Source organism: Tetranychus urticae, chromosome 1 (genome assembly GCF_039701765.1).
Source record: "Tetranychus urticae isolate SD_2017Ah chromosome 1, NJAU_TeUrti_SD_1.0, whole genome shotgun sequence".
In the NCBI taxonomy this organism is placed as follows: domain Eukaryota; kingdom Metazoa; phylum Arthropoda; class Arachnida; order Trombidiformes; family Tetranychidae; genus Tetranychus; species Tetranychus urticae.
In genome coordinates this window covers 19,717,392-19,742,206 of record NC_142958.1, presented here as the reverse complement: position 1 = coordinate 19,742,206, position 24,815 = coordinate 19,717,392, and the positions used below count along the sequence as shown (strand labels likewise).

At 30.2% G+C, this 24,815-nt stretch overlaps 1 protein-coding gene and 1 long non-coding RNA gene across 9 annotated transcripts in view; one reads left to right on the top strand and one right to left on the bottom strand.

Annotated features, from left to right (window-relative positions):
* Nucleotides 1-24,815, bottom strand: part of eag (potassium voltage-gated channel protein ether a go-go) — a 59,734-nt gene that overhangs the window by 9,430 nt on the left and 25,489 nt on the right. Inside the window, exons 3-5 of the mRNA XM_015940522.3 lie at nucleotides 8,969-9,202; nucleotides 7,811-8,064; nucleotides 6,046-6,254 (exon numbers count right to left, since the gene is read on the bottom strand). Coding sequence (XP_015796008.1) covers nucleotides 6,046-6,254; nucleotides 7,811-8,064; nucleotides 8,969-9,202 — 697 coding nt within the window. The remainder of the gene's footprint in view (nucleotides 1-6,045; nucleotides 6,255-7,810; nucleotides 8,065-8,968; nucleotides 9,203-24,815) is intronic.
* Nucleotides 319-23,907, top strand: LOC107372313 (uncharacterized). 8 transcript variants are annotated; one of them, XR_016201021.1, is made up of 20 exons: nucleotides 319-703; nucleotides 804-1,173; nucleotides 1,242-1,942; nucleotides 3,134-4,586; nucleotides 4,650-5,756; nucleotides 5,862-6,488; nucleotides 6,588-7,184; nucleotides 7,274-8,371; nucleotides 8,521-8,632; nucleotides 8,882-9,204; nucleotides 9,677-10,729; nucleotides 10,928-11,041; nucleotides 11,120-11,276; nucleotides 11,342-11,495; nucleotides 11,796-12,207; nucleotides 12,395-13,425; nucleotides 13,562-13,827; nucleotides 13,899-15,166; nucleotides 15,506-15,636; nucleotides 15,753-23,907. It is a non-coding gene; the product is annotated as an uncharacterized LOC107372313 (long non-coding RNA). The 8 variants fall into 8 exon arrangements; XR_016201025.1 differs by having other exon boundaries at nucleotides 11,796-13,218; nucleotides 13,315-13,425; XR_016201026.1 differs by having other exon boundaries at nucleotides 11,796-13,425; nucleotides 13,899-13,991; nucleotides 14,043-15,166.

The following is a 24,815-nucleotide window of genomic DNA, read 5'->3' as shown; positions in this document are numbered from 1 at the left end:
TTCGTTTCAGTTTGTTTTTACTCTTTTTTGTATCTTCTCTTCATAAAATCATTTAAACATATCATTATTAAAGTAACTAATTTTTTTACTTTTCTGTATCAAAACAGAGAAGTTTAGTTGCCTCTATGCAAATCAGTTATTCCAATCTCATCTAAAATTGTCATGATTGGAATGGTAAATGCTTAACATTCATTAATGACTATAAATTGTAAATTTTGCTAATTTTTGGGGTTTTTCATAAAAAGCGCCATTAATTTGATTGCAACTCTTTCCCTCCTTTTCTGGTTAACTTTTCGTTCTCACGTGTTTACTATTGAAAAGCTTGTTTGCTTAACCTTGCTTTTTCATTTTGATAAATATTTAATTGTGTTGGTTATTTAGTTGATTTAAGACTTTAATTTTTAACTAAATTTCCAATTATGTGAAAGTTAACTGTTCAGGTCAAGTCTGACCTAAAGTTGAGTTGCAAGAAGCGCTGTAATTTGTTTTATGAAATATTACATGTAAGTCTTTAATGATCTACCAAACGATGTAAGAAGCGTTTATTGTTTTCATTTTTTAGATTCTATTTCAGCAACTTTAATTTGGTTAATTAATGACGAGTATTTAGCTGGATAAGAATTGATAATTTCTTATTGAATGGTGACGTTAATTTTGCTGAATAAGCCTGGAAGGAACCATCTTTTGGCAGTATTGAAACCTTGTAAGTATGAAGCTTCTTTTGCTCAAGTGACGACTATAATTATAAGTTATCTTGTCAATTACAAATAAATTGGGATAATTCAATTTGCTTTTTTGTTCAGACTTGGTCTCAAAGTGATTTGGCGATTGACTGTCTTGGATGAAGCTGACAAATCTTGCCTATGAATAACTGTACAGATTGATGTCTTATGTCCTTTGGTCAGCCATAGTTGATGCAAATGATGGTTAGGAGAGGAAATGAAACAAATGGTTGAAATACAGAAATGACAATAATGAAGACGGTAATGATGATGATGTAATACGATGATGATGATGGTGACAGTTATTATTATGATATTACCATTGTGACTGCATTTGATGGTTGCATAAATGTGAACATCTTTTATGTATAAAAAGCCACTTAGTCGGCTGCAAATATCACTTTCCTTGAGGGAATTTTATTCCTCTATTCTTTCACCTGGATATAAACTGGTAAAATAACAATAATACCTTTACTTATAACATTCATTATTAACCGTTTTTTTTTATTTCATTTTCAGCCATTCACTTGTTTGTCATGACGATACCTTGATGATGGAAATTTTTGTTCCATTGAAATTTGAATCAAAGTTGACCAGTAAATCTAAATTACACCAACAAGCTATCGAGCAATTGTTCACTCGAAAAGATTTTGAATCACCATTTGAACATAAGGATCCACTTTTGCTGGGAGTTACTCTGTGTGATTCAATTTTTAAATCATCATAAGTTCCATTTTGCTCATTCTGTGATTTCAACTTGAAATTTAATGATAATGGTCTTCAAAAAGTAGATACAGAAGATTGAAGATAATCTATTCCATTGAGCTTTTATGTACTTTTCAAAAAAGCTGTGATATAAAGGGATCAAATATTTTCTCAATTGTATAAAACAATTTGCCATTCAGATACAGTGTGTCACAAAACATGATAGTTTTCCCTTTGCACAAATGCATCGAAACTTATCGTTATCTCTATCGTTACTAATCTTCAAAACACAGGTCGGGATTCTTTTCTACCTGTTCGGAATCATAACTCCCGATCTATTATTGAGCTTAAACCTGTAAAGGCCAACTTTTCAAGTTGAATGATCATAAGTCCAAAGGCAATTCAAAGTACACCTTTATCTCAGCTATTTAAATGACATTTCAAAGTTACTGAAAGAACATTTTTGGGATTGAATCATTTTTCCTTCAAAAAGATAACATTATGACTTGAAACAGGTAAGAACTCCCTTTATTAGAGTTACTTTGATTTTATTTATCTACATTCATCTGCGTATATAAACGATATAATTCATAATGATATGAAACTAGGTTATTTAACTAATTGAGTTGGAAAAACTCTTTATTGGGTTTTAAATTTCAACTTTTTATCGTGATTGTTGAAGTTGTTGTAGCTAAACTTTTAATGACTGTAAAGTCTCAATTTCAATTTCTATTCATAGCTGAAATTTTAGTTACACTATCCTGTTGAATATCATATTGTTTTCAATCAAATGTACATAGCCTTTAGAGATTTACTGTGAGGGACTTAACCTGTGGGCTTAAATTTATGGACAAAATGTTTGGATGAAATTTCACAATTAAATAATAGCAATTATTGAACATTTTTTATACCATTCGAAAGCTAGAGATAAGCTCTTTCTCTGAAAGTCATTTAATCTACCTAGAGAGATAAGATTAACTTTTCCTTCTGTGCTTTCCAAAGGCGCTCAAAATTTATGCTTAGGAAATTTTTTCAAAGAGTTACTACACTAATTTGCCTGTATCAATTGATTGTGATGTGTTTCAAATCTTAAAAATTACCAGCATATACTTCGGACCTCAGGTGATAACAAAATGATAAAATTGAAAGAAGTTCATAAACGCAATAAGAGTTACATGACTTGAAACTAACGCATGGAAAATTCCATTCAAAACTATAGCATTTTCGCTGATTGAGGCGCGAGGAATTAATTAAAAAATCTCGCAAACTGATCGTGCTATTTTTATGAAATTCAATTTTTATGAATATACGCCTATTATAATTATTGCTAGGAAATTTCAAGTCTATTGAACAAATGATTTCCGAGAAAATAGATGAAGTAACTTGTCCAATAATTTCAGCCCACAGGTTACAAAGAAAGTCAATTGATGCATTACCATGAAAAGTCAACCTTGACTTGCTTAAACCTTTTCTGTGTTTTGCCTCGAGAAGAGATTTTCACATTTTAATGAAGATCACACCAGTCGAATGTAGGCCTTCAGGTCCATCAGAATTAAGCATTTTCATTTTTAGCCATTGGGTAGTAAAAACAATGTGAGCAACTGCCAAGTATTTGAATTTAGTTTTCTTAATTCTATTTGTTCAGCAGCTTTGAAGGACGATTCATACATTAACAGGTTGAGTTAATTTTTTGTTTCTATTCACAGATTTCTATTATTTATCAAGTGATTTTGATTTGCTGATTCGCTGTATCTTGGACCCGAAAATAACCAACTGGAGCTCATAAAAGATGATATTCAACACTTGAAGATTGAATTCTGGTTCACTATCATTGAACTGATTTTTGATCCAATTTTGACTGGAAACTGCTTTGTTACCAAGAATAAGTTACCATTTTGAAGACAGCAGCTAATGAACTGTAACTTGCATCATCATTACTTCATCGAAATGATTATTTGGAAAGCTTATCGTGACAATTTACTGAATCAACTGCAATTTAAATGAAAAATGAAGTCTAAATATTGAACATTTAACCATTTTCCATCAGCAACTTTACTGTCTCTCAATCAAGTAAAAGCTTTACAGGGTTTCCATGTTTAACGCTAATAAATCTAAATACAAATTATTAATCAACAAAGGAAAACAAAGTTTACTTTGGTATTGATTAATTGCGACAAAACGATGTCAATTAAATTTGCAAATAGATTCAACAATCAACCCTAAAAATAGAAGGTGAATATTGTTTGACAAAAGCTAAACTTGAAACAAAATACTGATGAAAGTTGAATTTTAACCTGAAACAGAATGAATCTTTTCAATTAAACCCATGTAAATATATTAGTAATTATATTCAGCTAATAGTAGATTTAATATTGAATTTGGGTTAAAGTGTTGAAAATGTTGAAAAGAAGTAAAAGGTTTACATTGAAACTTAATACATTTATATATTTAGATGCAATTGGGAGTGTTCAATATTAAGGTAAAAATAGCAATTCACCAGAATTGGAAGCAAAGTTATGTGAAACCCTTTTAATTTGGGAAACAATGAAAAATAATGTCAAAGATAATTTATTTTAGGTAAAACTGTAATTTGAATAATCAAGGTAAAATGCGAGATTTAACCATGACACAGTTGCTAAATATAAATATCAACATTATCTTACATCTAAATGAGTGTTTAATTTTTGCCTTTAATAAATTATTGTTTACTTTGTTGTACAAACAACTGGATTGTCAACAAATTAATACAAATTAATGATTAATATTGTAATTGGTCCTTCTAATTGTTGAATCCAATATTTGGCTATTTTCACCTCTTTATGATTTCTGGTCAACAGCCATTCTTTTCTGGTTAATTTTTTAAATGTTCACATTATTTATATATTAACACTTTTCACATTAGATATTCATTTTAGGTTTATATTTATGATAATCACATTAACTAACTATATTATGTAGCATTTTAAATAATTTATAAATTGCGCTTCTACTCCTTTCTTTCAATAAGTTTCAACATACAGCTGATGTTACCGTTGTGTTACATACAGAGTTGATTTATTACATTTTGATGTTTAGTTGATACATTATTATTGTATTATTTTGAAGATTAGTTACTTTGGATTCTTTCCTTTGGATATATAAACAGTGTAATTAGATAAGGTAAGTTGATATAATTAATTGGATTTTGAGCTTTAGTTCTGATCATTCTCTGAATTATAATAGGTTTTTAGGCTTAGCTTTTGGGTTTTACCTTTAAAGGTTTACTGCTTTCAATTTGCCCTACCATTGCAAGTTATTTTGTTAATCAACAAATTGTTTTTGTTTCACCACTCAAAAGACTATTTTTACTTCTCAAATTAATCATTTTGTATCAATTTTAGTTTTAATTTTATCTTTATACTCTTATTGTCAACATTTAAAACTTGATGTGAATACTTTGAATGCTTTACACAGCGTTTTTGGTGTCATCAAAAAGGTGCTTCCTCTCATTTATTTCACTTGATTGGCTCCAGGCAAAGGAAAACAAAGTTAAATATTTATCTAGTTAATTAAATGGAACGAAATAAAATAATTTTAGGCTTGATCAACAATTGATTGAAATAATATAATTAAATTCAAAACAAATTTGCAGAGATTGAGCACAATTAAATTTGAAAAATCTCCTCGAGGAATCATGCAAGTCTGATGTGTTACCATTCACTTCAATATGGATCCATTGTAAAGTCTTTAATCAAAATGTAATTAGTATTTCAATTAAATTCAGTTTATCATTTTCGTTTAAAATTGATAAATTGATTGGAAAATTTTCAGTTAAACAATTATTGTTGAGCCAATCATTGAATAGTGTTTGCAAAAATATCAAATTACGTCAGTTGAATGTTTTAAATTAGCAAACGATCCCGTTTATTTGAATTGTCAGTTAGACAAAAATTCAAATTACTTATCTTGCCTTACAATCTCAATTTTTCTCTCATGTAACATGTTGTTTTAAAATGTTTCAATTGATTTACTGATAAATGTTAGTCTTCTATTACAATTTAGTTTGTTTTAAATCAAATTATTCAATTAACAGTGTCATAAGATTTGAAATGCGTAATATAACAAGTGAAATGGTTACCGGTAAAAGTAACCGACAACTCAACCCTTTCTATTGTCTAACACTACAATCTTGCCATGTTAATTTTATGTTAATTTTTTTCTTCTTGTTTCATTACATTTCCATTGCAGTTACATTGGTTGATTGTCTCACTTGTTACTCAATGATGGTTATTTTGCTTCATGTTTGCCTGTTTGTTTTCACTGTTACACCAATGTTTTCCCCTTTGCAATGTAAATATATCTAGATATTTGTGTTGAGAGAACATCATTTCGTTAATTTGCTTTCTTTTTTCTTTCTTCATTTGTTTTTGCTTAATTATCACCTTTATCATCAAGTGTAACGGTTTTTTGTTTGGGTTGGAAACAAAATGGTGATTATCAACAGCAACTGTGTTAAACCTTTAAGGAGGGTTACGTAGGATGATTGACATAGCAACCTGGTCCATGGAAAATTAAATTGGCGAGCTCATATAACTTGAATTATATTCGTTGAAAGATTAATTGTACTTAATCAACTTACCTGTCAAGGACTAGCAGGCTAACATCGTCTGATGTTTTATTTTTGAATGCAACATTAAATGGTACCATAATGGCAGTGTAAAAGGTTAAGCAAAGAATTATCCAATCCCAGATTGCTTTGAAAGCACAATAGTGAAGTAAAATGTGAGGAGGAGTTTTAGGTGCTTCTTGACGGTATTGGGGAAGAACATCCGAGTTTAAGGTCATCAACTAGAATAATGATAATTGCATGACAAAATGATGGTGTCAAGTGTCAAATTGGATGGAAAAAGTGGTTGATTATCATTTTTGTTTTTTGTTTCGTTCAAATCACATTGATTGAGTGTTGATGGTATTTCCCATTTTCACCAAAAAATGTGTAATACAGCACAAAATTCCAGAGAGATTATAAATGATTAACAGTGGACCCATTAACGGACAGTTGAAGGATTTAAAAAGAGAGAAGTAAAGATAAATAGAGAAAATTACTTAACTCTTCAAAGTATCAACTGACTTTTCTGTTTGTCATTTTATCGTTTTATTGTTGTCTCATTTTTTTTACAGAAAGCTAAAGACTTGAAACTTGGAACTCATCTGTAGTTGGAGTTGATAATTGAATTCAATGGTATAAAAGGTGGAATAAGAAAAGCCAAAATGGAAAAGTCTGGTTGGTTCAGCTTCAACACACTTATTATTAATACATTTAACGAAACTTGAAGGGTCTATCAAGTTAATTGTATTTGTGATTATAATTGTCGGCATATACAATGATAGTTCCACTTTTGTTTCATTTTTTATTCAAGCAAAATGTTTTCTTCCTTCTAGTTGAAGGTTCTAAAAACTTCAGCTAAACATAGTGCTACTGATTGGGTTGGAAATAATTTATTTTAACTGTTTCCCTGCAACTTTTTGTTTTATTATTAATCGTTTTTTCTTCTTGCTTTTATCTAGGCTCTAAGGTTAACCAAACCTTGAATTATTTTATTAGTAATCTAATGTTTACGTTATTAATTGCTTAAACCATTTATACAGTTCTGAATACAATGGTAAACTTATATGTTTAGGTTAAACATTCAGTTTATTGTTGGGTGACTGAGTAAATACCTTTGCCTACTGCTTATCGATCAATGCATGAATTCATTAACAAACCCAAAGAATCAAGTATGTATGATCATAGTTTCGATGAAATTTTTTCACTTAATTAACTAACTCAGTTGACTTTAATTTTTTTTCTCACTCTCCCTATCCAGGTTTTCCCTTTCATTTGTGCCAAGAGTATCTGTATTTTAATATTTACAGACAAAAAAATGGTCCTTTTAAATATTCTTTTATGCTCAACAAAGCGATAAATAATCAACCAACAAACCAAGTTAACAGCTTCTGTAACAAAAGTCAACATGAAACTTGGATGGACGAAAAGAAAGGGAAAAATTAGGCGAATATGAGTTACTTGATCATCAGCTTCAATGGATAACATTGCCCATTGTCAACAAATTGTCATTTATTATTCTAATCGCTGGTCAAAGGAAAGAAGATTTGTTATCTGTTTTTGACCAGATTAATGAGACAAATTATCCTGAAAATGATGTTGCAAAAAAGATCACCTTCAACTCGAGTGTCTACATACTTGATCCCTTTGATCTATGACCTATTGTTGAAACCTGACTGGAAATCATCTTTCTTCCAACAATAATTCATATCAATATTTCTGAAGAGCCCCTGAGTGACGATAAAATGACGACACAAGAAGCAAGATAAACATAAAGTTGATAGTGAAAGATACTTACATGACCCAAGCTCGATTGTTTGGAAGGTTCAGCTTTAATAATAGGAATATGTGATGAAAATTGTTGCGCTAAAACAGATCGACTTCTAGTAACTGATCGTGCAAGTCTTGCAAATTTACTAAGACCTTTACTGGCATCATCTTCAATCGGCTGTTTTAAGGCTGTTATATCTCTGAATGTGAGCAAAAATAATACAACAACGTCTTTCTCGTTTTTTATTGGAGCAATGTGCAACAAAAGCCATAATGGGGTACCTGATTTGAATTAATGGGATAACAAGACAAGAAAAGTGTGAGAAAAAAGCACGAGGAAAAGGTGAAACTGTATCAAGTTAATCCAGTTAATAGCAGTGTGAGAACATGAATTGTTACCTTTACTCTCACCATTCAATAAATTCCGGCAAGCAAGAAAAAACAACAACATGTAAACATCAGATAATTTCAAGTGCAGCCACCACCATATATTGGAAAGTTTTAATACTTATAAATGAACTGTAAAGTCCAGTGAAATAATTATTGTTTCCTCAAAAAATTTTCCAGTTGAAAAGCTATAAATAGATTGGTAAGCTCAATTTTGAACTTCAGCTTTGGTAACTTAAAGCCAATTATTTTGCTACCAAGTTAGGTCATTGATAGCTTATAATGGTCTACAAGCTTTATTTCACTTATTATTTTTATATCTAAAATTAATGTTTTTCATCACTGTTTCAGTATCGGTTAAAGCATGGAGAGGATTACAATATTGTTTCTGGTTGCTGTCAAAAAATCAATTTTTGGTTTTACCTTTTTCCTCTCTTCTCGTTAAATTTCATTTTTTGTCAAGGTAAGTCAATTTTTTGCCTATTTTTTTAAATTTGTTTCCTTTCTTGATTAGCTTCATTGTCTCAGAACTAACAGTAAGTTTATTGGACTATTATAGCTTGCTATTATTCACCCAATTTAAAATTCAAGGTTGAACAATCGATAAATGGGTTATTCACTATTGTACTCGATTCGTTTCTTGAAATCATCCAATGAAATGTGTTTTTTTTCTTCTCTCTGTATCTCACTCTTTTTTTTCTTTACCTTTCAGGTTGATTTCATTGATTGTGGAACTGGGTTGGCAAAGATGACAGGAAACTTGATGATAAGAAGCAAAAAGGGATTGAAATATACTTACGATTTTTTTTATAAAGAAGTATTTCAAATTGTTCCATTGAATGATTGTCTAATGCATTTTCAATCTTGGATATGGTTGCTTTATCTGTCATCTCACCGTACATAAATGTGCATCTACAGCTTTTCTGCATAACCTCGGCCCTGTTGTAGCCCGAAATTTTGCAGAAAGTCTCTGAACAGTAAACAATCGGATAATCAACGATCTGAGCATTTGCCAGTAGGAAACTGCAGTCAGCTGTAAGTTAGATATGAGACACAAAAAAATAAGAAACATGATTAGATTGTTGACAAAGTTATTACTTAGGCTTTTCTTTTTCTCTTTGTTAATTTTGTTTCCATCTTCAGATGAGCATTTTTATTGATCTTTTTATGCAAATTTATTATTCCTCAAGAATCAACCGTTTTTGTCATGGGCAGAATAATATTTATCACTTTACATTTCAGAATAGTCTTATAATTTGATTTGAAGTTTTTGGGTTTTATCCTTGGTTTTGGATATGCTTTTTGACCGAGTTAAGGTTATCATGTTTTCCCTTTGGTTCTTCATAATAAATATGTACAACTATCATATTGACAGACTCATGTTCATGTTATATCTCATAAGAATTTATTTCAGTTAAGAGAATTATATTTATGATATTATTTTTCTTCTCTCTTCTTCTCTCTCTCTTTTCTCTATTCCATCTTCATTCTGTTGAACACACTTTAGAAACAATCTACAATATTAAGTAATGGAGCAAGATGAATGAATGAAGTGTAAGTAGCAGGAGAAATAAGAAAAGAAAGGAGACAACAGCTAAAGAAGAGCTTGGATAATCAATTCTACCAAAAGTGGATATTATCAACCAGTCTAGTGACTCTTTTGGGTTACCATTTTCATCTCACTTTACCCTTTCATCATGATCATCATCACCATGAGTTTGCCATTACAATGAAGGCAGGAGAAGATATAAAGAAGAAAAAGAATTAAGGAGAAAACAAAGAAAAAGTAGGAATATCAGTTACCAATTTGATGAACAAAAGTTAAGCCAAAAGTAAAAGTGACCAACTAAGGAATGACGAATTATTGTATAAAAATCTAAACTGGGAATTGAAGAGAAATATAAATCGGCTGATGAGAAGAAGAGAAATGATTCCAAGAAGACATTTAAAGAATGATAAAGACTGATAAACAAGAAGTTAAAGATGGACAAATTTTGATGACAAAGAATATGCTTTTACATTGTCTCATCAGCCATCAACCAAATGAAAAGTAACATTGATTGGATTGAGCATCCCTTAATCTTGCTGATGAATTCTGCTAATATTATTTCAGCCTTCTTTCCATCAACATTTTAACCCAACTTGAAACAATGATTAAGCTTTTGAAGACAATAGCTATCGAAGAAGAGGAAAAAGGAGACAAAAAAAATCAAGCAAAAATCAGCAATATTATAAACAGTATCTTCAAGGAATACCAAGACAATGGAAAGAAAAGGAAGAAAAGATTCTTATAAGCACTAGGAAGCTAATCCTTTTGATGATTTCCTTATTTGATCTTAAAAACTGGCGAAAAGAAGAGCTTGAATATATGAATATTTGACAAAAAAATATGGTTAAGGACGAGGTTAAAGCTCTCTTGTTTTGAGACTAGGAACCCTGAAATACAAGAAGAGTTGACAAAACAATAACAGAATAGCAAGATTCCTCTTGTTTCAAGACAATCCTCCAGCTTTGGTACACAGCAATATACATAACGAAAGCAGAAAAGTCTGAAAAAATGGTAAATGTCCGTTTCAACTTACATTTCCTCCATTTTTCTTGCATTCATATTATCATTTCTCTTTTTTTATCATCCTCCATCATCTTCATCTATTCATATTGACATCAAATATTTTCCCTATGAGAATAGCTTGCGATCATCGATTGAACAAGCATCATCAACACAATCAATTGCTTACACTGTTTCTCTCCTTTTCAGGCTCTATTGTTTCTTATCTTTTTCAAAATCTTTTTCTGCCCTTTTCTGTCAACTTTTCAACGTTACATGATTGAGAAGTCAATAAATGGAGGTTCAATGAAACGTATCAAGCAAGTAAGAAGCAACAACATCAAACAAAGATGTATGCATTAATATAAAGATGGATTTTTTTCACTCAATTGTTTTTCGCAGCCTTTGGAAGCTTGGCAAGGAAAACAATATCTCAAACTTGATCCAGTTTAACAAGGAAAGATGGATGAAACCACTGACTAACATGGTGATGGGCTCATTTTAATTGACAATCTAACAAGGAATACTAAAATGGAATCAAAATGCATGTACAATGAAGGTTGTGTTTCGATTGAAATGTTTTTTAAAAGAAACTCTATTTTATTTTTTCTCTTTGCTTTGCAGTTCGTTTTTTCACTTTTCTGTTAGCTGTTATCCGATTTCAGAGGTTGACAAGAAACAAATCTTAAGTGAATTAATCTTTAATGTAATATAATTTGATCTTGGAATAATGTTTTATGGAAAGTTTGTGAATTCACAACAAGACATGAGTTACTCTGTAAGTATATCTTTGCTCATTTCATTTTCATGATAAAGATATTTCTCTGTGCTTTTTTTGCTTCTTCTCAACATGAAAGTTGAATGAGGATAAAAAAAAGTTTGAAATAAAGTTATGGGAATCGCAAGATGAAAAACTATTCATAATCATGAAGAAGAGATTTATGTCTTTTTGTTTATGAAGAAATGTTTAACTGATGAATGATTTTGTAGGCAATTTTTCATGAGTGGAAAAAGAGAAAGTACATTTTGTAACCATTTTCTTATTTTTATCATTTATTTATCTCTTTTTTTTTCTCAGACCTTTCATGGACAACTCTTTACTGGTCAACTGGATATTGCTGTTATTTTGGATGCAACTTGAAGTGAAACTCTATCGCAATCAATTGAAAGAAATGAAAGATTGAAAGATAAACTGTTCCAATGGTGAAAAGATAAAGATTCAAGTTAGGTGATGAAAGTGAAAAAGAGATTGGATTGACAATCTAAAAGGATAATTGAAAGAAAAGAAAATCTGACTGAAATCTCAATGGAAAATCTGAAAGAATGTAGTGGTTTTTCGTTGTGCAGGGAAAAAGCAGGCAAAGTGATGAGACTATCATGGAAGAGTTAAAAGTCATCTTTACATGTTAAAGTATTATAATGTAATATGAAAACAAGAGAATGATATATTGACAGAAATGGATTCAAATTTTAGACGACAAGTTAGATAAGTAAGAAAGACAAGAAGACGATGAATAAAATATAAATGATGGAATTGGATAAAGCCCGGGAAAAGTGTAGTTTGCATGAGAAATTGTAGATATTTTTGATGCAAATTTTTCTTTGTCCTTTTCATTTTGTTAACAGTCAATCATTCTCTTCCTTTTTTCTTCTTCTTCTTTCATCCCTTTCTTCAAGAGTTATCTTCTCTCTACATGATAGACGATGGCAGACATTGGCTTGGAACATCAACTGAATTCAAGATTAAAGGAGACTTTTTGGTGAAAGAGTTTATCAATACTAACATGATGAAGATGATAATGATGATGATCCAGGAGGAATGTGTTGAAAGGAGAAGCAATGTTGATGATCGTGGTGAAGATTGAATGAGGAGAAATAGCAAAGAAATAAGATGATGATGATGATGACCCAAGATGATCACAAGTTGATCATTTAATAATAATAAGAATAGTTTTACTGGAAATAATGAAGCACCTCGATGAAACCTGCCAAAAGTGAATATCAAAAAATGTCTGCTGATGTTTATAATAAAGCCAAAAAGGAAACCAAGAAGTTGAACCAAGAAGGAAAAGTCAATTCAAGATTTAACCTCAATTTTTGCCAAATGAACTTTCATTCAGTTTAACCAATTAGTCTGTTGATATGAACATTTTGTCATTTACTTTCTTTATCCAGTTGAATCTGTTGCTGAAGATTTACCTTTTTCAACACTTTTAATTGATCAACTGAATTTCAATTTTAATCAATTGCAAGAAAAAGAAAGCTCTTCTTTCAAATGTACTTAATGAAATTTCGTTGATCACTCAAAGGCAATAATTTTATCTCCTTTTTTTTCTCTCGTAAATCTCATTTTCTCATGAATTTGATTAACTCTTTTAGTTCAAATTTATCTCTTTTTTTACTCTCTAGACTGACTTAAGACTTGCAAGGTGCATCACTGGAAACTTGTTTTTACCTCATTGGATTTTCACTTGCCATTCTTAATATTATTACATATGACTGTTGGTATATTTAATCGAATAAGTGCATTTTTTTCTCTCTTTTCTGATCAGAATAATTGAATATTGAGACTTATGTAAGGTTATACTGCGATTTAGGTGAACCCTGCTTACAAAGTCAATTGGCTGTTGATCAAGTGTTGAAAATCAAAAAGGAAAGAGGACAAAATTGAACAAACAATTGACGTTGAAACAGCAAATGATCATGAGGTGAAAATGATGAGTAAATATTTATTGAACTGTTGTTCATTTTTCTTATTATCACTTATTTCTTTGTTCATTTTGTTCTTTAAATTCAATTTATTTTCCTTTTTTTAACTCATTTCTTTTCTCTTCTCTTCATCAGGACAGTGTCAGTGTCTGTGTGGCTCAATCGACAATCACAATTGAATAGTTTAAAATTAAATCTCCAATAAGGTTGATTTTTCGATGAATTTGGGTTTTCAAGATGATTCCTCTTTTGTGTCACATTTGATAATATTGGAAATGACAAGAAGCAAACAAGATGATGGAGAAAAATGAAAGTAAACTAATCAATGTACCTGATCTTGGATATTAGAGTGTGACACAAGTAAATCGATTTAAATGGCTCTTATATCAACACCATGTGAAGTAAATATGAACCCATCAACTCTTCTAAATGAACAATGATTAATGATTTTGTTTACCACACAAAACAAAAGCCGATTGGTTTCACTGGAATATCTGTTGAAGGATAATGAACTTATCATTGTTTATCATGGTAAAGAAGGAAAAAAAAGGCAAAGGGAAAAAAGGTAAACTCTAGTCAAGATGGTGATACTGATGACTAAATGATGTGCTCACAGGATTGGATTTAAAGCCAGAGAAAAGAAAGAAAGAAATTCAAGGAAAAGGCTGCAAAAACAAAGGTTGATGGAGATGATTACGATAACAGGATTATCATCACACACACAAGGAAACAGGAACCAATTTATGATCATTTTTGTTGATTTGTTATGGCTAACCCAATAGTTGTCAAAAAAAGCTGAAAATATGTTATAAAGCAGACAGCTAAAACTGGAAATAATCTTTCACTTTTTTTCGCCATCATTTCTCCTTCATTTTTATCCATATTGAAATCGATATTTTTTTCGATTTTCTCCTCTTCTCTCTCTCTCTCCTGCTCAAATACCACATACATGGAAAACATGTAACACATGAACATGTGTATGAATTGGTGTGTTGTTTTTCAAAATCAATGAATGATTTTGTACTAAAAGCATAAGATGGTTGAACAATGGGAAAAGGCTGATAACCAAAGTGGTGTGTTGTGTTTCAACATTCAAAGGATTTTTTCTTCTTCTCAACGGAAACCAATGAAGTGCTGAAAAGATGTTTTTGGAATGCAACAAACAAGAAAAGAACGAGAAAAAACTGTCCTAAGGAAAGCAAAGAAAAAAGGATAAAGTTATTCAATAATAAACATGGAAAAAGCAGAAGAAACAGAAGCAAAAGTCAACATAAATAATGATGACAGAAAAAGGATGATAAACTCAATGGTTAAGATGTTAACGATACAAGTGACGATAATTTTTTCTAAAGTGTTTCAGATATTTATTTACCCTCAACATTATTCCATTCAACATGAACACAATCATGGAGAAAATTTTTATTTATCTTGATGATCATTTTGGCTGTTCATTCTATTGCTTTCTTTTCCTCTCTCTCCATGCACAAGTCTACAAACCAAGCACAATTTCATTGGTAAAAGATGTAAGACAATATTCAAGCATTTTTCATGGTAAAAGCTGGATAAAAAATGATTCTCAGAGGAAACTCATCTTTTACAAAGTTTTCATTTTATTTCATTTGGAATGAAGGAAAAGAGGCAAAAACAAAACATCATTTTCTAGACTGGCAAAGGAACCAAAAGAAATGACTCAAGATTGAAATGTGGTTACAATTTTTGACGCTTAACATCGTATAATCCGTAAGTGTGTTGACATCAAGAGCAGTGGAAAAAGCTACAAACAATTTAAATTGTAATCGCAAAATTGAATTGAATTTTGGTCGAATGGGAAAAAGAATGTTCATTGCAATTTCATTATCGGTGAAAACATTTTGATTAATCGGCGAGATTCAACTTTTATCCAATAATTTTGGTATATTTCATTTTGGTTACGACTTTTGTTTTGTTGCTTTTTTCCTTCAATTGTCCATATATTTTATGATTGTCTAAACATCTTCAAATTATCACTTTTCTTGATGTTGATTGTACCTTATACACTTACAGTTTTCCCTGTTTTTTTATTCCCTTTTCCATCTCTAGTTAATGAAGTGAACATTATTATTGTGCTGAGTAAACAACAGTTTTGATGGAAACAATCTTATTGTAAAGTAATTCAATTATAATAACAATAATGATGGCAATTTTTTGGTGAATATCACCTTATTTTTCAGGTAAATTTCCAAAAGGTTTTTCATTCTTCTCTTTCTGTTTCCCTTTTGTTCGTGGTTATGAACAATTTTTTTTTTCATTTTCTTGTTTTTAAATTTGTTTTCTCCTTTACTTTTAGGTTTACCTTAAAGCTCAGTCTAAAGTTGCATTGGATGGAGAAAGATGTTTTCAAAAATTCAGAAGAAGAAGACGAAAAAGCCAAGCAAAAGAGAAAAGCAATTTTTTGGTTCAACATTCATTTTGCCACCGTTTTCAATCTGAATGTGTGTGTGTCTAAAGATCTGTGGAAACATGCAATATTTCATGTTTATTTACCTGAATGGAGATGAATCAAGGGAGAGAAAAAAGAATGATGGAATCAACGTTGAAAAGAGCAAAAGTGAAGGGAAAAAGTTTAAAGACAAGAAGATGGTTAAGATGGAAAAAGATGAGACAACAATATCATCAGAAGATTCAGTTTCTTTGTTTTGTTTCTTATCCTTTTTCCCTTTACCATTCTAATCTGACTAAGGTTGCTATTTTTCCCAGTCAACATGAAGATAAATGCTCATGGTTTTACTCATATTTATATGTGATTTAAACAAAAAGATGATGATAATATGGGAAAAAGGGAGAACTAAGATGGTAAACAAGATTGAATTGTGAATTCAATGAACCATTCAAATCTTTTATTTACATACATATTGATACCAATTTTGAATGTGTAAACAATTTTCATTGTTTTCACTGTTTTCCTCATTTCCATCATTCAATCTTATTCCCTTATTTTAATCATTTATTAATTCATCTTCAATTTCATCTCCTACAGATTTTCAGTAATCCAAGACTTTCATCAAAAGCAAAATAATCAATGGATATCGAGGAAAAAGCGCTTGTAATAAGATGCACAAATGGCATATGGAACCACTCTTGTAGTCATCATCATTCATCACCTTTTTAATTGGTCAAACATAATTTTTTCAATTATGTGATTATAATTTTAATGGTTTGAAAACTTCCACACGAATGATTCTAATCTTTTCTGGATTCAACTTTACTTGATTTAAATCTTTTCACACTCAAATGAAAATTGGCCAATCAAGAATAACTAATCATTTTGAATGACAATCAACAGTTTAACACATTTTTTTTTGTTTTTCAGTCTTTTTCCTCTCAAAGAAAATATCTTTCAGGATTTGGATATTCAATGGAAGCTGAAAATTTGTTTTTCTTAAATTTCTATCCAACAGTAACAGCAACAATTTGATTCAAACATTGAATTTAAAATGGTTCAAACTTGCAGGTTCAACTGTAAATCTGTTGATTATTTGATGATGAGAAACGAGCTCAACAAGAGTTATTAAAGGATTATCAGGAGAAAAGTTGTTCAACGATAAAGCAGGCGAGTAAATATTTTCAACTTTGATGAGATAAATAATGATAAAGAAAAGCATTAAACACAAAGGGATTGAAATTGAAAAGTACAGACAGTATCATTAATCTGTTCAGTAATAATCAGAAGAAAAAACAAAAAATCGAAACTTGTAAATGTAAAAGAGAGAAAAGAGAACAAAAATGGAAAATCGTTGAATTTTCACCAAATGAATTGAAACACAAGAGAGATTTTAAAGATGTTTAGAGAGCGAGAAAAATGATGATCAATTGGAAGAAGAAAATTGATCGATAATCTTTGTTGTTTAATTTTGATTCAAATCTTGATTTCTCTTTGAGATTAATTTATTTATGAGATAGGAAATGGAATGATTTTATCTGATTGATTCTGAATGAGGAAAGGGACCAGAAAAAGAAGCAAGAAAAACATTGATTTCTTGTCATCCATTCTATCATCTTCGCAACCTTTTCTGCAACTTCAATGTTAACATGAAATTGGTAAACCCATTGATTGTCAACTTTACAATTCAATTGGTAACAAGTAAAGACACTGAGCCTTAATGTAATTGAGACGAAATTTTCTCTCATCAGAAAACACTTTTCGATAAATGCTTTCATCAAACTAACTCATGAAATTTGAAAATTTTATTCCAAAATTTGGAAAACGAAATTTCTATCAACCCTGAAAAACCCAAAATCAAAATTCAAGTTTAGCTGTAAATTCAACTTCTCATTGAGAATTCATTTTTGAAAACAACTTTCATTCCAAATGATTAGCTTTTCAATTCAATTGATTTCCAATCAATTGTATGTCAATATTATTATCCATTCAAATGAAGATATTTACTCAATATCATATAATCCCAATAAATGCAAGACTAGACACTCAAATCCATGGTAACTATTTTGGGTCAATATTTATTTCAATGTGCTTTTATTACAGATGTAACAATCCATTGATTTTGACTGTTTTGTGTTATTCAATTTTTACTTGCAATTTTGTTCCTTTCCAAATGATGAGACTTTTTCAATTGAAATTCAATTTTTAATCAATTTCCATTGATATTGAATAATTATCAATTTCAATATTTAAATATTTTGCTATTTTCAAAAGTCAACTTCAATCTGTTTACTGCATTAATTATCATTTCTAGGCATTCAAATGAAATCATTCATGATAAGCTTTTTTTCTGGTTAAGATGAATATTATTTTCAACATTTTTTTCTGAATAAATTTAAGCTTTTCGTTCAAGTTAAGATTCACTAAATTTTTAGATTCATTATTTTGATTTGTTTTTCTGTTCGTTTTTTGTTCTGTTTTACATTTTATTAATCATTTAAATGTTTAGACTTGCAATTGTAATTTGATTGATTAACTACAAACAAGTGTGTTAACGAATAATGGTTAAAAGGATTATCGAAATTTATTCAAAATTTACTTTTCTTTTTTACTATTATTTTCGTTTCTTTTTTTTCTCTTGCCATAGTATGAGTTCGTTTCCGATTCCATTGAAATGGGAAAAGAGCAACAAGAGAAAATAGAAATTCATAATTCTCTGTCAAATTTATTCTGAATAAATAATTTCCATGCAATTTTTTCCATCCAACTATTTGATTCGCCAGGGAATCAATAAGAAGAGGTGCAAATGAAGTTGATTATGGCAATAATCAAGATTATAATGATGAACAGGAACAAGATAAAGTTCGTTATTCATTAATGTTCACCATTTAACTTTGCAATGTTCAAGTAATTTAATAAACAATGCGAACAAGAAGAGATGAACGATCTGCCTAAAATGCTTTTCGATCGAATCTCTCACCCGCTATTTTCTCTATTTCAATTGAACTTGAAAATTAGAACAAAACTTGATTCGAAGAAATCTTTTGATTTCTTTTCTCTTTTAAGGCTTCGGTCTTGTTGCATTCCCGTCTTCATAATGCATTCCCATTCCTCCAAAAACCTTAAACCGATTCAAAAATGTATCGAAATGATCGATTCATTTCAACTCTAGAAATATCGATTTCAGTTTTTTTCTGGAGATTCTGGACTAAAATTTCTATTGAGAGTTGAAAATTGATTGAATGGTCCAAATATTCCGATTGCTGCGATCATGGATTCGAAATCTAAATTAGTCGAATTTCCAATTTACATTTGTTTTTTAATGTTCGTTCGTTTTGGTCTCTAAAGTTTTTTCAGCTTCTTTGCATCACTCAATTGGTTGACTTCATTGACTCTTCATTTATATGAGCTCAAATTTTATGAATGGTTTTCAAAAGATGACTTGAAATGTTTAATTATCAAATTGAAAACTGAATTTAGCATTTGTTTCATCTGGCAACATGGCAACTTGAAAAGGTAGTGAGGTTGATGACTTGATGTTGCAGAGTAAAAATGAGATTGAAAATCAAAGTTTCCATGTGAATCTGTTAGAGTCCAAGTGAACTCTACATTGATCTGATTTCTTCTGCATTTGACATTTACATTCTCATCAAGTTCAATATTGAATTTTTCTTCTTTCCTTTTTTCACTTTGCTCTTTTTTCACCTTTCATTTCAACCTGAAACTCCAAAGTTTCAAAGTTGAAAAAAGGGTAAATTCAAAAAGCAGGTAAAAATGAGATGTTGACCTAATGGGATTCTCGTCGTGTAAATCCAAGCTTGAGTTGTTTCTTTTTCTTTAAGAAAATAATCGAGAAAAACAAAGTTTCCGTAAAGTTTAATCAACTGTTTTTTTCTTCTTCCATTCAACAGAGATTCAACTCAATCATGTTGCTTGTTAATCAAAGAATGACATTTTTTTCACTTTACAATTCGTCATTCAACTTTAAAAGCAAATGTTGAAATGTTTCTCGTTTTACATTTCAACATTTTCGTTTCTTTCACTAATCAATATTCAACTTTCCATCGAGTTGTAAATGAATGTTTATTTTTAGCATTTTTCTGGTGAAAAAATTATTCTCCAGTAAATGAATGATATTTGTCTGAATTTGACGCCTTCGAGTTATCATTTTTCGTCGAGGAAAATGTCGAAGCAAAATTATTGATAAATAAATTGTAATCAATAAGTTAGGAAAAAAATATTGATGACAAGGAAATGCTTTCATAGAAATTTGCTCGTCAACGAAACGGAGCCAAAAAAGAAAGAAAAATTGCCATTTAATAGCATTTAGTCTCTAATTATTCAGAATTGCCAATTTCTCTCTCAAAACGAATCAATAAATCAATCGAGCAAACGATCGTCTAATTTTGTTTCAATAACAAAATGCGACACAAAAATAACTCAGAATTTAGTTGCTAAGTTGAAATAATTTCCTCTACCAAAGACACTACATTGAATCAACATTTAGTAGCGATTAGAAGCGCAATGAAACTATTGGTATTTTGTTTCTATTCTGTTCAGAACTCGATTGAATTTCAAATTTATCATTGAACATTGAATCAAGGCAGAAGCAAAAATTGAACTTTTGATCGACCTCGAAATTGCAGCTTTGGTAAAATGTCCAACGAATTGTTGCCATTTCAAAACTAAAAGTAAATGTTGAAAAAATGGAGTAAATTTGATGGTTCCAAATCTCATGATTGGCCGAAGCTGATACTTGAACGGTTAATGTTAATGTGCAAATAGTGCATGGAAATGATAATGGAAATGGAAAAGAGAAAATCTATTGAGAGAAAATTGAAAATGATGGAATTTTTGTGACTAAACTTTCCATTTGTCCATCTTTTATCTTCTTTGCTTTTATATTTCAAAGTAAAGGATACAATAAAAATGATGATAATTACAATGTTTATTGATGTTCAATCAACTGTTCAAGTAAAAGGTATTTTGGAGCAAAATTTTCATGTTCACTTCAAGTTTTCCAAAACTCTTTTGTGACAACATTTTTCAGGAAAAAATAACTTTTTTTGTCAAAATAAATCGAAAAGCGAAACTTCATTTTCGAGTTTTGAGTAAACATTTTTTTTCATTTTTAGCCATCAGCACTTTACAACCAATTATGCAAGTATCATGACTTTCAACTGTACAATATCAAGGTATACATTGGGAAACCACAGAATAAAAAGGTTAGAATTATCAGATCAATAGAACTTTTGCTTTCACAGAATCAACCGGATATTGAAAGTTGGTAAAAACTAATTTCCGTTTTTTTCTCGAACTTTTCTTTTTCTCTCATCTTTTTCTTCACAAACTTTACCTAATTGGAAAACAAGTTTACATTGAAATGGTGAATAAATTTCAACATTCAAGTTTATGAATGCATTTACAGGGAGTTTTTTGCTGGGAGTGAAGAGAGAATTGAATAAAGGTTTACTTTTCTTCTTCTTTCGATCCAATATCATTTTGAAAAAATCTATTTATTCCTCTTCTTATCATCATATGTTCATGAGAAGAACATTCATTTTTTCTATTTAAATTTTTATTTTCCATGTTTTCTACTTTGTCGTTATTGTTGTTATTCAATTCATTTGAATTGCTGTCAATAAATGTATAAAGTTGACGGAAATTATTTACGAAAATTTGATTCCAAAATATATTTGTATAACCTGTAGTTGAGATTGTCATTATTTGAGGTAAAATTTTTCCATTTCACCAAAAAAATTATTCTCACTATCAACTCCCAGTTGCATTATATTGACACTTCAAGTCACACCTTGAATGACTTTTTGTGTCTTCTTTTTTCTTGCATTACCATCTTTCATCTTGATTTGGGATTCATGGGATTATCAGATAGAATGATAACTATTTAAATATAATTGATCATTAGAGTATGAATATATTCAGTTTTACATTGAATTGGAATTTGTTGGACTGTAAAGTTGACGAAACAAAAGTGTTGTATTACAAATTACAAGGCAACAAGACTGAAGACTGTTGAAAAGTTGACCCACCTTATCAATGATTTATGCTCAAAGTGTTTTAAACTTTTGCATCAGTCGAATGAAAACAATGAAAATACAAAACCTTTCGAGTTTTGCTTTCTCATCAAATAGGCGAGTTCAAGTGGCTTTACATTCATCAACTTGTTTACTCCGATTGACTCTGAGTGACATTGAATGACGATCAGTGAAGATCACGTAAACGAGGCTAATCAAGTGTTTTGTTTGATGCAAGTAAAGAGAGTCACTTGCACTGGAAATCGCTTAATGCTGGCCACACTTTTCCAACTCAAGGAAACAATCATTCATTGAGCCAACAAATCAGATATCAGAACAATCGTTTCAACTATCGATATCGAAAAGTGGGCTATCTTGTGTATTTATATTACTACTAGAATCGTAAATTCTTCGTCTCATTGAACTTTTCGAGCATCTCTTGAATTCCTCAATCTTTGAATCTTCAAACCTCTGGATAAAGGATGACTGGAAAGGATTCGTACTTTTTAAACATGAAAATGTACAAAGAAACTTGAATATTGGCCGATTGATTACTTGGCGGTGTTGAATGCTGTGAGTTCATTTCTTAGCTTGAGTCGGTCGCTAACTTTGATTATCATTGAAGTTCATTAAAATTGATTGGCTCAAAAAAGTTTTTTAACCAAAAAAGTAATTATCAGAGTGAATTATTCTCTGAGGTTGATTAATAACTCAGGTAAGATTTGTTCATTCTAGTTTAAGTTTTGGTGAAAAAAAGTTCACATTATTCATCAGATAATGATGAAAGAATGAAAATTGAAATTTTTTCATAAGAAACTTTTTGTCCCATTCTAAATAATTGCAATTTCACCCTTGCTATTCATTGAAAAAGTAACTTAATTAATAACTCTACGAAAGAGCATTCATTTACTTCATTTGATTGGAGTAACGCTAAGAACTATAACAATAATTATCAACATTGCCATAGAGAGTGGAGGAGACAGGGAATGAAAGAAAATATGCTTTAAAGATTGCGTGTAAATATGTTACGTTATGTGATGTTAAAATTAATTGGTTGATGATAAATTATCAAGATTGAAAGGTAAATAGAATTCAGTTCATCTTGTAGATTAAAAAAAGATATAAAGATGATGATGCTTGGTACATCAGTAGGTGAATGTTGAGTATCTTTTCACAAAATTAATTGCATTCTTTTTTCATTATTGAACAGTTTTTAATCACAAGATTCTAATTTATTAGCAAAAGATGTTTAATTTGGCAATTTTTCACGTCAATCATCGAAACCAAATTTTTTGTCAAAACTTTAAGGCTTATAATTAGGACAAAAAAACCCAATACTTAAAATTTTCAACAACCGAGTTCCTTTCAAACTTCAGTTTTCGATCAAATCCTTTTTATATTATACATCTTGATCTTGATCATTACGTTGGGTTCTCTTGGATTATGAGTTACCTCGTCTCGTGATATGAGACGGAATGCTCGTACTTGACAGAACTCAGTCGTCGAAAGACTTCCAATTAGTTCTCTCACCGGGAGAAAAAGCTTTCTATTCTAAATGAGCCAAAAGTCGAATGTAAATTTGAATATTGCACAAGGGAAGTTATGTCGAGCTTAGAAACATGTTGATAGACTTCCTTATAATAATAGTATTTTATGAGTTTCGTGATGTCCCTCAATTGGGACGTGAGTTCCAAACCTGCATCGCTGAAGAAAAGAATTAGGAACGAATTTTCCTTATCAAAATTGTGCTCAACTGTCAGTGTCAGATCATTAGCAAAGAATCAAAAGTTGAACATTTGGTGAAATTGAAACCCTGATAAAAGTTGAAATCAATAAATGATCAATTTGATGAATTTTCTGAAAATAAAAAGAAAAGTAAAAAAACATTTTCACTCAACAACCACAACATAAACAGAAGCAACAACAACAATGATAACAATAACAGTAATGATGATAACATGAGCAGCAACATGAAACTCATGAAGTGAACAATGAACAAGAGTAGAAAAAAGTAAAGTTAACAAAAATTGTAAAAAAAAGCTGAAAGACTTGGAATATTTGAGGAAAGAAGAAAAAAAAATGTTGGACGCCATCTTATGGTTCACCGGTAATAGCAAAATATCACGGAATCGATACTAAAGGAACTTCCTTCCTGCATAAGAGGATGATAAAGATTTCTGGAGAAAAAAAGAAAGCCAAAAATCTAAACTGAAAATTGAGCCAACAATAAAAAGTGAATCTCAACATTTTCACTCAACTTGTTTCTTTTCATCATTCCAAATGATAATAGTAACCATAGGATAAAATGATATAATTTTATTGCCTTGTTGCTCATTTTTTTCATCATTTACTCTCATGAAGATGAGAAGAAAAAGAAAAACAATTTTTTCCATTCAAAGTGTAAATTTCATCCATTCCATTTGACCATCAACTTTTCAACCTTCAAAACGATTGCAACCTTCATCAACAGAATTTGACCAATTTCACTTTCTCCGGAAACTACAGAATCAGGTGTACATTACCTATCATCATCATGATACTTATGTTAATCTTTCACTTCACTTTACTATCATTTACTAATGACTTTTCACTGAAGAAGGAAAAGCTGCCAAAAGATAAACATGTAAATGCGAATCAAATTGTTGCCATTTTTTTTGCTCTTTTCATGAGAATCCAGACTGAACCATGATAATTGAATCATGAACTAATACAAAATGGTAAACAATTTGTACAGAAAATGGTTTTCTCCTTTTATCTTGTACTTAACATTGTCAATTAGAATCGTTTCTTTGAAAATAAACAGAACCCAACATTTGAAACAATTGATATTTGCCTAACATATGAACAATAAATTTAGCTTTTTTTACTCTTAAACCCTTTCAAGTTTATTTTCACAGAAAAAAAAACAGAAATCGAAACCCAAAAAGATCCGAAA